This window comes from Haplochromis burtoni, unplaced genomic scaffold (assembly GCF_018398535.1).
Source record: "Haplochromis burtoni strain Fernald_Lab_line unplaced genomic scaffold, NCSU_Asbu1 Contig_178, whole genome shotgun sequence".
Classification (NCBI taxonomy): Eukaryota; Metazoa; Chordata; class Actinopteri; order Cichliformes; family Cichlidae; genus Haplochromis; species Haplochromis burtoni.
The window spans coordinates 626917-640865 of NW_024582539.1; the positions used below are offsets into that span (position 1 = coordinate 626917).

At 39.0% G+C, this 13949-nt stretch overlaps 1 protein-coding gene across 5 annotated transcripts in view; it reads left to right on the plus strand.

The window, feature by feature from the left end:
- Positions 1 to 13949, plus strand: part of ptprz1b (protein tyrosine phosphatase receptor type Z1b) — a 61544-nt gene that overhangs the window by 11325 nt on the left and 36270 nt on the right. For all 5 annotated transcript variants that reach the window (XM_042225655.1, XM_042225656.1, XM_042225657.1 and 2 more), the window contains exon 2: positions 10636 to 10704. In XM_042225655.1, coding sequence (XP_042081589.1) covers positions 10636 to 10704 — 69 coding nt within the window. The remainder of the gene's footprint in view (positions 1 to 10635; positions 10705 to 13949) is intronic.

Consider the following 13949-nt stretch of genomic DNA (forward strand, 5'->3'; position numbering starts at 1 on the left):
GGGGTTATTAGCTAATGCTAGCCTGGCTTAGTTAGCAATAGTGATATTTAATTGGATGCACAATAATAAGTTTTAAAAAAAGAATTTTATTTTTGGGAATATCGTATAGTTGACTCCTTACAGTGTTTTTCAGCAGCTACAACTAAACGCCGAAAAGGATTAGAAAGCATTCACCTGTCGATCAAATTGGCTACACTCCTCCTGTGCCCATCTTCAATTCAATTCAATTCACTATATATCGCCAAATCACGACAACGGTCACCTCAAGGCGCTTTATATTGTAAGGTAGACCCTACAATAATACATACAGAGAATAACCCAACAATCATATGACACCCTATGAGCAAGCACTTTGGCGACAGTGGGAAGGAAAAACTGCCTTTTAACAGGAAGAAACCTCCGGCAGAACCAGGCTCAGGGAGGGGCGGGGCCATCTGAGCCTACATCTAAAAAGTATTCCAGGAATTGTTTACAAAAAATCTTAACAGAATAACAGAAAAATACAGCAAGAGGACACCTGCTCATTAATTTTTACTGTTGTGGTAATTGCTGCTCTCTGGACACTGCCTACGTATGATATTGTCATTCAATTTATTGTGTGCAGTAAACAAGAATATTGCACAGGCGAAAGAAAATGTTTAACTCAATGCAACTCTGATTACATTACTAACTCCTGCTGCCAGTGTGGGGATTCCCTTATAGTACAGTCCGCACCCTGAAATACACTAAAGCTTTTGTCCCATGGAGACCCAGCAGCCACTTTTGAGTTGTCAGGCAGTGTGTAGATGAAACTGGTTAAAGCTGAGAAGAGTTTTAAATTACAGAACAAGCTTGGTTTTATTAGATTTTCATGGAGCCAAATGGCAGGAAAGGAATATGTGATACCTCATCTGGCTGGACATAGTCGGGTGTCAACACTCTGTATGTGTGTATGTGTGTATGTGTGTCTGCATATGTGTCTTTTAACCCTCCCTTTCCCAGCTGTTCAAGACAGGGCCCCATATTTTCATGGTCACCTCTAAACCAGTCACATGCACACGCATACACACACTTTCTCACAAAGCTTATTTCTTTGCCTCTTTCAGAACAGCTGGAGTGCAAGACAGTCCACATGCTCTGTTACACACACACACACACACACACACAGTGCAATGATAGGCTTTTGTGATAAGGTTTTATATTGCGCTTTTAATGTCGTTGACTCTCTGCGGAACAATGTTTGGTTTGTTTAGCACACAGAAACAATATCCTCCATTTTATATGGAGCCTAATCTCTTAAACTCATAACCTGCACTGGTGGACTTTATTCTGAGGTTTCATTCTTTCAGGTGGACATAGATATATGTGAGACATCTTAAACACAGCAACACACAGAAAGACCAGAAAAGGTCCCAGAACTAGGCAAAACTGGGCAAAATCTGCATTTTATCTATAAGTAATTAAATTACTGGGATTTTATTAGATGGACAGTTTAATAAATGATGTTCATTGAACCATTTAAGGGATATTTAATTAGACTTGTTAATAACAGGGTGCTCGTGGTACAACCAACATTTAAGCTGTCTCTTGTTTAAATCTTCGTTCTGTTTAACCATCCTGCTAATGGACCTGTGCATAGTTTCCAGTATGACACACAGGAAATCAGACCGAGGCTGATAGAGTACGATAAGGAAACAGACATAGTGAGACGGTGAGAGATGACATGCATACTAATTTAACCAGCTGATGGCTAACACAGCTGAGTGCTATATAAGTTATAAGATGGCCCCTGGTGGTATGTGCCTGTGTGCGTTTGTGTGTGTGTTTGGGCTTGTGTTTCTGACGCTGAGGTCAACAGGTGTCACGTTTTATGTGACGCGGATGTAGTGTGTTCATCAGAGATCCGTCAGGGCAGTTTTTGTCACTGCGTCCTTTCACTTAGCAGTGTTCAGTTTATGGTTGAATGCCTCAATTTGGCTTTGGATGTTGGTTTGACACTCAGGTCAAATTTAAGATGAATGTAAGATTAACAAAAAGAGGCGACTCTCCCCCTTTTTGTATAGTTTGTCTGTATTCAGGGGCCAGTCTAGTTTGTTATCTAGTGGTAAAACTAGATATTTAGATTTTGTTACCACTTCTATGTCCAACCCACAAACTTTCACAGGGTGGAGACGAGCTCTGAATTTTTGCAAATCTACTATTGTGTCCTTCTTCTTAGAGTTGTTCAATATGATGTAGTTTATTAAATGACCCAACAGTTACATCTCAGACTCTACAGGCCTCTGTTAACATCCTAAATGTTAAAGTTCTTGACAGAACAATTAGAAAAAGATGAAAAAATTAAAGCGTGTTTGGAAGGGTTGCCAGGAGAAAGCCTCTTCTCTTCAAAAACATAAAAGCGCGGCTTATGGTTTGTAAGGATGTATCTAGAGAAACCACAAGACCTTTGGAATAATGAGGTTTGGACACAAAGGACCAGAGTTAATATGTTTGGCCATAATGGCTAACACCAAACACAGCATATCTGCAGAAACACTTCATAACAACTGTCAAGCATGGGGGTGGATGTGTGATGATTTGGGCTTGTCGTGCAGCTACAGGACCTGGACATCTCACAGTCATTGAGTCAATCATAAACTTTTCTATGAGTTAAATGTGAGGTCATCTGTCAACAGCTAAACCTTGCTTGGGGTCATGCACGAGAACAATAATCTGAAGCAGTAAATTTACAACAGAATGGCTGCAAAATAAAAGAATAAAATGTTGCAATGACCCAATCAAAGTCCAGACTTTGACCTGACTTAACAAAGCTATGCTTAAACTGAAGCAAGAGAGCCTGACAAAGCCACGTGAGAATGATTATTTTGAGTTTTTATTTCCAGGCAGTTCTACAAGCTACTGCATTTTTTTTAACAGTCTATTTCTGCATTTTGATTTAGTTTTTGTTAGATAAATAGTGACACATTGGAATTCATCACGTTTTTTGTTGTTCACTAAAGCTTTGGATGTTTATTTAAAAAAGTCTTCATTTATCTTACAGCAGACAAATATGATGCCTCGCAGCTTGAAGGTTTTGAGTTTTCTTTCTGTGTGAAGTTTGCATGTTCTCGCTGTGCAAGTACGTGCCAGCCTATTTGTGGAGCCTAAATTGGCTGCAGCGGTGGATGTGAGCATCAATAGTAGGCTGTCTCCTTGTGTTAGTCCTGTTATGGTTTGATGACCTGTCCAGGGTGTACCCCATCTCTTTCACAATGTCAGCTGGGATGAGCTTCAGCCCTCTGTAACCCTAGTTAGATAAGCAATGGTCTGAAAAAAAAAATCAATTTTAGTGGATGTCTCTTTAGGGTCCCCTTTCCTAAAAGCTCCCTGTCTGCTTACTGTAAGCCTTTGTTGGAATCATTTCAGAAAAACTAACAATCTAAGTATCATAGATTTCTGCTTGAAAATGGTCTCTGTACAAATTAGATCCATTTACATGTATTATTAACATTGTAACATTGTAACATCGTACATACAATTGAATTCACATATGATTTTTACCAGGCTTCAAAGTAAACCCCTTATAAATGAATACATTCACAGGACCTCACAGACACCTCTCCCTCTGTGGGTGAACACATGTGGGCTTCCTGTTGGAGTGCTGAGACTCATTTAAGAGGACAACAGTAATAACATCTACCATTAAAAATCAGTGTGTGTTGGTGTAAACACAGCAGCCTATTCCCTCATCTCAGGAGTCGGGCTAAATCTCTCCCAGGAGTCATGTAATCCAACACGGTGCTATTCATTAGTGTTCAGCTGGGACAGCTTCGCTTTTCCTTAATCTAATAACAGTGAGAAGGTTTCAATGAATCATTCCCGCAGCATCTCCATCCCCCCACCGCAGCCTTCCGCAGAAGAAAACCAATGCTATTGCTGTATAAAGCTAATAAAAACAACCAAAAAACAAGTGACATATCAGTTTAATTCAGTGAATGAGAAATCCAGTGATCCAAAACTAATGCAGGTTCACAAACTGCAACACTAAAATTCCTTGCCTAAACATCAATTCTTGATTTAATTTGGTAAGTTCACGTCCCTGCTCTGGGCAGAGGGGGATTGGTAACTAAAGAAGGAGAAAAGGTCACGGTCAAATATGTAGACTGAAACAGTAAATTTCAGCACTTCATCACCAAATCACGTCTGGAATGAATCAGTGTTGATGTAATGAAATTCGAGAGGTAGCAGGGTGATGGGAGCAGGAGGTAACAGTTTCATGACCTTTGCCTTTGTGATCTTTGTCCCCTTTTCCATTTAAAAGTTGTTTTTTAAATTTTGTCTACAAGAAAAGTGGCACTGTAAATTAAAAATGCACCTACTACTAATACCTGCTATTTAATTTAAGAAACGTGGTTGTGTGATGCTATTTTTTTTTTTAAAGGAAAATAGTTTTTCCCAACCAGCTGATACACATGTGAAAACGAAGGATCTTTTGTGCGTATATGCATGAGTGTTGCTCTGATAACAAATTATCCTCACTGACTGACACGTCAGTGTAGTCAGTGTCGTCAGTGTCAAGTGCCTGTTCTACGCCTTTCAGTCAGGATTTCATTCATCTTAATTACTTTCATTTATCACAGGACATCAGTTACTTCTGGATGCCCTTGATGCAGGTATCAGATAGTAGCCGTGTGATTGTTTGACAGTGAAACATTGTTGGAGCGCTGCATGTCCTTTGACTTTCCTGTCTAAATAAAACACCGTTCATAGAAAGTCTTCTTTCTGCAGCAGTCTCTTAAAATTTTAATATCAGGAAATCTGATAAAGCAGATAAAGTGCAGATGGGTGGAATAATACAGTGATTCAGCTGTGAGCTTTATGCATGGCCAGCCTGTAGCAGTGAAAGCCCATCAGTCTCCGCTATGCTCTTAAAGCAGAGAGCACCAGTGTCTTTTTGCTCCTGGCTTTTCACTGTCTCGTCATCTCTTCCCTCAAGTAGTGTCTAAAAACTGACTGACAGCCACAGACCAAATGTGGCTTTGTGGCTCTTGTGGCTAGCTCCTGCTGTAGCTATGAAACCTATCTGTGTGATCCAAAATGTCCACAAACCCCCCAATATATGCCTTATCTTATCTGCTAAAAGCTTCAACTTTACAGTTTTTGCACTGGAAAAACCCCCAAAAGTTTCCACATGTGTGCATTTCAGCATAACGTATTCATTACTGATAACAAAAGGTATTTTCGTTAGCAGTGCTGCATGTGTACTTATAACTTGCAGTGAAGACAGTAGTAACCCTGGACAATATGTGCATGTTGTGCAGAGAGTTGGGGCTTGTGTGTAAATGGTGTTTTGTAAACTTTACATGAGGGGGGAAAGGAGGGGCAAGAGGTCTAGGCAGGGTGGCACATACCTCTTCAGTGAAGTAAGTAAGTATGAAAATCCTCTATATGTAAAAGGAGTCAATAAAATATCAGCAAAACACTTTAAAACTTTAAAAATTTATTATACCATTATCTCTTCTAAGGAAACTAAGAACATTTTTAGGTAGGTAGGTTTAGACAGTTAGTTTTTTCAAGTATTTAAGGATGTAAAAGTTGGAGTTGCTGAACAGAAAAAAAGTTTATTTTTAAGGATTCTTCACTAAACTGAGAAACATTTTTGAAAAAATCTCTTAGGATTCAACAAGCCACTGTTGTAAAGAAACATCATGAGCTCAGGCAGTATACCTGAAGCTGCTGGTTCCTGTTGATGGAGAGTTTTGTCTCTTTCTCTGCCAGCTCTTTTAAGAGAATGCTTGTCTTGGTTTCCTCCTTCTGGTCTTCCATCTACATTTGTCCTGCTGAGCAGTATTCTCTTAAAGGGCAGCACTCTGGAAAAGCACCTGTGAGAACCTTTTCATTGTCTAATTTTGAGAAATCTTTTCCTGCTTAACCAGCATCATTTCACATGCAGGGCACTGCCAGCATAACGTGCATCCACAAAGTAATCACAGCGCTTCACTTGTTCCACATTTTGTCATTTTTTCAGTCTTATTCCAAAATGAATTTTATATGAAAATTTCACCTCAAAATTCTACATACAATACCCCATAATGTCAAAATAAAAAAAGTTTGCTTGAAATTCTTACAACTATATATAAAAAAAAACAAAAAACAAAACAAAAATATAACGTAAGCATTCACAGTCTTCGCTTTAGACTTTGTTGAAGCACTCTTGGCAGCAATCACTGCCTCGAGACATTTTGAGTATGGTACCACAAGCTTGGCACACCTATTTTCGGGCAGCTTCTCCCTTTTGTCTTTGCAGAACCTCTAAAGCTCCATCAGTGTCTCTTTTCCTGCAAAATACATGAATTTAGCCAAGATTAAGCCGCTCCACAATACAGCCAGTGTCCAGAAAAGTACAGTGCACTTACATTGTAAGATTGTGATTTTTCATCAAATTACCAAGAAAGTACTCAGCACTCAAGGTACTTACTCAAATATAATTTGTGGATCCCTTTATGGAAAATACCTGAACTTTTGCAGTACTTAAACGTACTCATAATCTACCTAAACTACTTAGGCATTATTCAAAATTAGTTACAATCAAGTTATTTTTTGGTTTCTTTAAAAAACTTGATTTGTTACCCATTATTCCAGTATGCCTACCTTTAAGTATTAGTAGATACTGTAATTTAAAATAAAATACATACAGAAATTTCCTTTAATTACTTGAGAATTACACTCTTAGTCACAGGCTGTATTATGAAGTGAAAAACGTGCTAAGTTTGCTGTGTTCATTCGTGAATTCCTGTCACTTGATACAGTTATTATTAAGTTTCTCCTGAAAGTTGCTGTATTTTCTGTCCCATAGTAAACTAAGGTTTTGTCTTTTGATTAAGCAGAAAACCGTTTTTATTGTGAGAAAGGACATGAATTCATAACTGCAGAGCGGGTCATGGATGTCTAATCAAGTGTCGTCTCAGTGATCACATGGGAAGGAAATACTGCTGAGATACATTTATTCTGCATTTTCATTCAATTCTGAATATTTGTTTTCCACGCATTGCCCATGGCAGTTCTCCGGTTCTCCTGTTTTTCTCCAAAGAAATACTTCAAATACCTTTTCAGATGGAAATTTAATTCTAGAAAAAAAACCCTTGAAAATCCAAGTTTACCAAAGAGCATTACCAAATTAGATTGCGCATAGTGTGACATTAATGAAGTCATTATTAAAGCTCCAGCTGACTCCATTCATTTCTCCTCAGTGCTTTTCTTCGCTCCTTGTAGAAACATAATACACATCCAAAGTCATTGTGACTACACGGACCATAATAATTCACAGATACAGATCTGGTTGTAGTTTTCTTCACTTGACCATACACCTAAATACACATCATTTCTCATTCTTGCAGTACAGGCAATATGCAGGGTAATACACGCATTAACTACATACATTTCCAAATGTAGTGGATTCATCGGTGACTGTGGGACTGGATTCATGTAACAGTGATGAAGCACAGTAAAGGAAGTGCGGATTCATGTTTTTTTTGTTTGTTTTTGTGGATTGAAGCATAAGTCACTGTTCAGATATTTCCAGAACCCTTTTTCCCTCAGATTGTTTTCTGTTTTTAACTCTTCATCCAGCTAGTTAGCAGTGAGCTGTCTGTAAACTCCAAAAAGAGAGAGAAGAAAGCAACGATTCTTTTATTTTTTCCCCTTAATTCACTTATGGGGTAAAAACGCGGAAGAAGCAACAATGAGTCAGACAAGTGTAAAATACATTACATCCCCCTGTGGCTGATTCTCTGTCAGCATTTGTTGAATATTCATTAGGAAGGAGTTTTAACAGATGATACAGAAAGGATTTGTGGCAGCGTTGCATTAAATATATTTGGTGTTTGAACAACACAAGTGCATATGTCACATGCGCAGTAATTTACCCAGTGTTTCTATCCTGCTGCTTTATGCAGTAAACAATGGGATTATTCTTGAGCCGCACGGACAGATTTAACGTTGTGGATATGATGGTTGTTGTCCGTGACCTAAATCTGACTCTGCGCAGGGCTTTCATCTTCCTGGAGGACAGGTTTTCTGTATTTTTGCACACAGTAAAAGATCAAAGAAAGAGAAGATGGTTTCTTATAGTCCTCTTATTTTTTATTTATTCATGTTGTTTTTGACACAAACCTTTCAGATTCTATGTTGCAGTCTGGACTGTCATGGAGCCCCCTGCTGCTCTCTTTGTGGGGTTCAGTGTAGCAACAGGCTTGTTGGACCACACGTAAAGATAGACATCTTTGCAGTTTTGATTAACAGAAATGCGAAGATTTTTTTTTATAATGTTGTTGACATTATTATCCAGCTGAGATTACCCTTGTGCCATGAATAGAAATGATTAGGAAATACACTTGATAGTACTCACTCAGCTCTCCTAAAAACCAACCAACCAAGTTAAGAAAATAAATTCACATGCAGTCGATTCTTTCATTAAATACCTTTCATTACCGAACCCTGTTTGAAGTAGGAAGGAAAACTAAAGCAGAGAAAAAGATTGGTATGCAGAATGTGAAAATAGAAAGCAAGAGTCTGAACTAGATTTAGCACAAGGAAGAGAGCGTTGTGCGTTTTTATGTTGTTACACTGTGATAATAGAAGAGAGGGTGGTTATGGAAGGGCACAAAGCTGTTAGCAAATGTACAGCTAGTGGAATTATTAGCTATGCAAGCAGCACTTCCACAGATACACTGAAGCTGCGACACCATTCATCATCGTGTCCTCATCTGTCCCAGAGTGAAAGTTACTGCCGTGATAGATAGCTCTATGAATGTGTGTTTGTGTGTGCGTGTATGCTAACAGAATTACAGTTACTTCCTGCGCTCTACAAAGTGATCTCTTGTTTAGTGATACTCTTTTATTTCATTTGCATCACATACTTAGTTAAAAAGATGGAAAATGTTATTTAGATTTGCTATCATTCGTTACATTTGCCAAGAAAAGTTATAATATGTACATTGTTGCAATTTATCACCTGCACCCTTTTCTTTTATCTTTGTTGGACTTGTAAAGCTGTGTTTAACATGGGTGTATACACATAAATGGCAACCAACAGAGTCCAAATGAAGAACGGCTGTTAAGAAAGACAGATTTACTTTTACTGCCAAGACTGTTTCTTTACGGCAACAATTAAATTTTAGCTGGTGCGGAAACTGAACTGTTTAATTTTCAGTTATTACAACTTACAATGTTTCATTCATCATCAAAGCAGGCAAATTTACACGGATTCATTTGCAAAAACACAGGTAACTAAAGTCGGCCTGTACATGCGAATATATATTTCTCACCGTGCCATGATTATTCTGTTTAGATTTTAACAAAAATTATAAAAGAAGTGATTGAATTTTATTATTTTAGTTTAATAATTTCATAAATACTACCAAAGCATGGTGTTATTGTGCAATGGTATCATAATCATAAAAAACATCCAAATTATCATAAATTATTGTTGTCAGGTTGCTGATCCCTGTGTCAGAGAATAATTTAACAGTCAGAGGAGCATGATGAGCTCAAGTGGCAGAAAATGGGAAGAAGGAATTATTTCATTAATTAAACCCATCCAGCAAAGACAGATTGTTACTCAAGGCTACACACAGGTCATTATGATGAAAAATAGAGATGTTTTGATTCAGTATAGAATTCATTTGTTGGTTTGTTTAATTAAGACATCAAAAGGCTCTGGACTGGACTACCCAGGATATAGAATATGTTTATTGTAAACCACCTAACCTGCATTCATTGCAAACATAAATTAAAAACATGTCTATTTATATTCCTTGTTATGAATTGTAACTTTGAAACTATTGTATTTCATGGGAAGTACAGTGTGAGTTGGGATGTTGTCACTTTGGAAAAAATGGTCTGTATTTGTACAGCGCTTTTCTAGTCCCTAAGGACCCCAAAGTGCTTTACACAACCAGTCATCCACCCATTCACACACTGGTGATGGCAGCTACATTATAGCCACAGCCACCCTGGGGCGCACTGACAGAGGCGAGGCTGCCAGACACTGGCGCCACCGGGCCCTCTGACCACCACCAGTAGGCAACGGGTGAAGTGTCTTGCCCAAGGACACAACGACCGAGACTGTCCAAGCCGGGGCTCGAACCGGCAACCTTCCGATTACAAGGCGAACTCCCAACTCTTGAGCCGTGATCGCCCCAGAACTATATATTACATTACGTTCAATACATTGCAAATTTGTAATGATGAAATCTGTCACGTGTGGGCCTTAAAAGGTAGTTTCTGGTGTGAGTGGCATTTCAAACACCTTGACCAAGATTTTATTTTGCCCTTCAAAAGTGAAAAATAGTCATTTCATATATTGACATAGCTCTGCGGAAGAGAAAACATTTCTGTCAGTGTCAGAATTCTGGGAAAATAAAATCCAAAACACACCCCAATTTTTTTCAGTGGCCCTATAAATGTATAGGGCCACTGAATAAATCAGTATATAACACCAATGGAATAATTCAAAGTTGTGGCTGTTTCAGTGTTACTTAGAGAATCTTACCTTTGCCGTGTGCTTAAATGAAACTAATTTTTTTCTAATAGGCAGCTTGGTGAATGAACTGAAGTGAACCCAAGAAAAAGTCATTGATCACGTCATACTTAATAATCTCTCTCTCTCCCTGATAGTTGTGGAAGCTGAACCATTGGCCCAAGGCTTGAGGAGGCTCACCGAAGATGTCGACTGGTCATACTCAGGTCTGTGTGAGCTTTTTGTGGCTTTTCTTATTTCCGTTTCTGACCTTTTTTGGCATTAAGAGGAAATTTCAGATGAGAATCATCAGAAATCTGATCTGCTGTCAGTTACACGGCGCAATAAATGGCAAATCAAATCTCAGGTCTATTTTTAAGGCAGTGTTGTAATATCTTTGAAATATATTTTACATCGCTAATATGAAGAACGATAAAGGAGAAGTGAAAGACAAGCAGGAAAAGAAGGAGAGCGCACTGCAAACTTGCAAACAGTGACAGAAGGTTTCAGCCAGAAATCCCAGAGGATTTCAAAATCACTCAGACACTTCCTGAAACAGACAGCTACACCAGACTGGTCAATGTCAGTCTGGACCGTCTGAACATCACATCAAGCAAAGGAATTATGTGTTACTATCTCCCACGAGAGAGCCTTGATCTACCTCAGACCATATGGTTGGATGATAAAGGCTAACTCAGCACGAAGCTCCTCCCGAGCTAAGCCGTGGGTCTAACAGAAACGAAGAGTGGACGCAGACAGACAGCGATGGTCCCAGAGGGAGAGATTAGCTGTTCAAGGGGAACCGGGAGGAGCGAACAGGCTTAGCAGGCCATCAGGGGGTTAAATGCAGAGCTATTAGACTTATTAACCTGCACTTCTAAGTAGCATGTTGGTGATAATAAGGACGTCATTTGAAGCTCATACAAGAGAAATGGTTAGTTTTAGGCTTACAGGGATCATAGACAGTATAAATCAATAACTGGCAAATCAGCAACATATTCTGTCTGGTTTATTGATCCGACTCCTGATGAGTACACAGAATATAATGTGCAGCTATGAGTATTTGTTAGAAATGTTTATTGATGGGCATACTGAGCAGACAGAAACATTTTTTCTGTAGAAGACAGATGGCAATGCTGTTCTCCTGCACACCAAATCCACTGTTTGGGTTTCTGTTCTTTGAATCCCTGTGTTTCAGCTCCTTAAAAGGGAAGCTTACCATTGCAGAGATTCGCAGTTAACGTCACCGCAAAGCAAAAGATTAATGTTCCTCTTGGTCTTCATTCCTTTACCTGAATTTCTGCAAATTACCATGACAGTGTCTCCAGCTCTCACACAATTTAGCATGTGAAAGTAATCATTCGCAATCTGCTTTACCGGTGGATGAATTGTCACCGTATTCCCGAAACAGATATCGTTAGCCTGTGAAAACGAAATGTCGTGGCTGTTTGTTCCAAAGTACAATTCATCCACGTCCTTGCTAACTGGGTGAAATATGAAACATGTTAAAAACAATGAAGCAAAAAGGATAAAACGGGATCGAATCGGCCGTCACAGAAGAATTTAATTAATTAATGAACCGATAAATCACTTCTCGTGCATTTTTGAAACCTGGCAGTAAACCAGGTTTTAAGGAGGAGTTACATACATGCGCACACACACAAAATTCGCATACAGCTGTGTTACTTTTTGTTTCCGAGACTCGCTGTAGTTCTATTTGTCAAACAGCATGAATGTCAACATATGTATTTTCATCTCTGTTTTTTTTCTTCCTCCCCCTTGTCAAATCTGTACAATCAATTCCTCGACAGACACACACATACGCCCTCTTTGTCAATATGGAAAAGGGTTTTTTGTGTAAATGGTTAGAAACAATGACAAATGTCTACAATAGACATGGTTCTTTCTTTCATTCTTTCATTCATTCAAACGTCATTATCACAAATAAAGGTAAGTCAGTGGCAGTTCATTTAGATTCATTCTATCTGTGTCTGTGCGCGCAGTCTTGTTTTCCTGACCAGCTCTGTTTCTTGCCTTGTGCTGTGCACTGAGCCATGAGTAAAAGCATTAACATGTGAAAGAAATACACTTCATTGTGAAGCACTGTGCACTGTGTTTTAGTTAGGTCAGGAGTGGGGGTGGGGGGTGCGGGCTCAAAAGGAAATAAAAGAAAGTGTGTGTGTGTGTGTGGGGGGGGGGGGGGGGGGGTGGGGTGTAAAAAAAAAAAAAAGAGGAGGGTGGGGGGGTTGGGGGGGGGGGGGGGGAGTGTTAGAGAGTTGGAGAAGGTTTCAAATTAGGTTACATCCAGATCACAATACCCTTTTTGAGATGCTTACCTCAGACGTACTATGGTTTGAGTCCTAATAATGTTTAAAAGTAAAGAACTGAAACACAATTCCTGCTTAGGAATTTGTGGCGGCCTGCCTTTTTAAAGAAGTGATGGTTTATACGTTTTAGTCCAAAGCAAGAGTGGTTGGTCTGTGTTTTGTCGTCTGTACAAGGGATAGTTTTTCAAATCATCGTCATCATCGTTGGCAAAAGCTCGGAAAAGCTTGAGAAAGTAAATAGTGAGAGATACTGTATATCAGATAGTGAGCTATAATATGAAGTCGGTATAAATCCCTTGTCATGTTGTTATCTGTTTAGTTTATGGCTGGACAGGCATATTATTGGGCCTCTTGTTACTGTCACTAAGACACCTGGATAAATGTATTACATACAGCATGTGGCTGCACCATTCACAGTTTGTTTTTTTGGTTTTTGTGGGTTTTTTTTTTTTTTTTAAGTTGCTGATTCACCTACTTGAGAAATAAATTAGACTGCTCAAAAGAGTTAAAGGAACACTTTAAAAACACATCGAATCTCAATAAGAAAAAAACATGTGGATATGTATACTGATATAGACTCGGTAATGTGTGAGGAATGGAACGATGTCACACTTTTGATGGATTTCATTGGATCAGGTAACTGTGGGGCCATTTAGTGGTATCAGTCCCTTCGTCCTCCAGAAACTGCCTGCACACTCTGGCATACTCATACATGAGGCCATATTTGTGCGCAAAGTGTATCAGTGTTAGTCCTTCCTCCTCTTCCTCCTCATCGCCTTCTCCTCTGTGTTGTCCTCATCATTACTGTGCTTTGCCTTCAGGGTGTCCATTGGATCCTTCTGCCTGGAAGACACCCCTTAGGGCCCCATCTGTTATGTGTATGTGTGGATGTAAGAGTGGCCTGATAACCCAGAGTTTCCTCTGCTTTTGCCTGTTATATTCATATCCTTATAGAGGAAATAGACATACAATAGCACTATTTATTAATGGATATCAAAAATAAGTCAGTGGTTTCTTTTTGCTTTAAGTTACTTACCTCAGAACCACATTCAAATGAGCCCTCGTAATAGATGTGATCACTGTTATATAAGACAGTATTTTCACTGAAGCAGTAACAACATGATGCTTTGGCCTTATGACAAAGA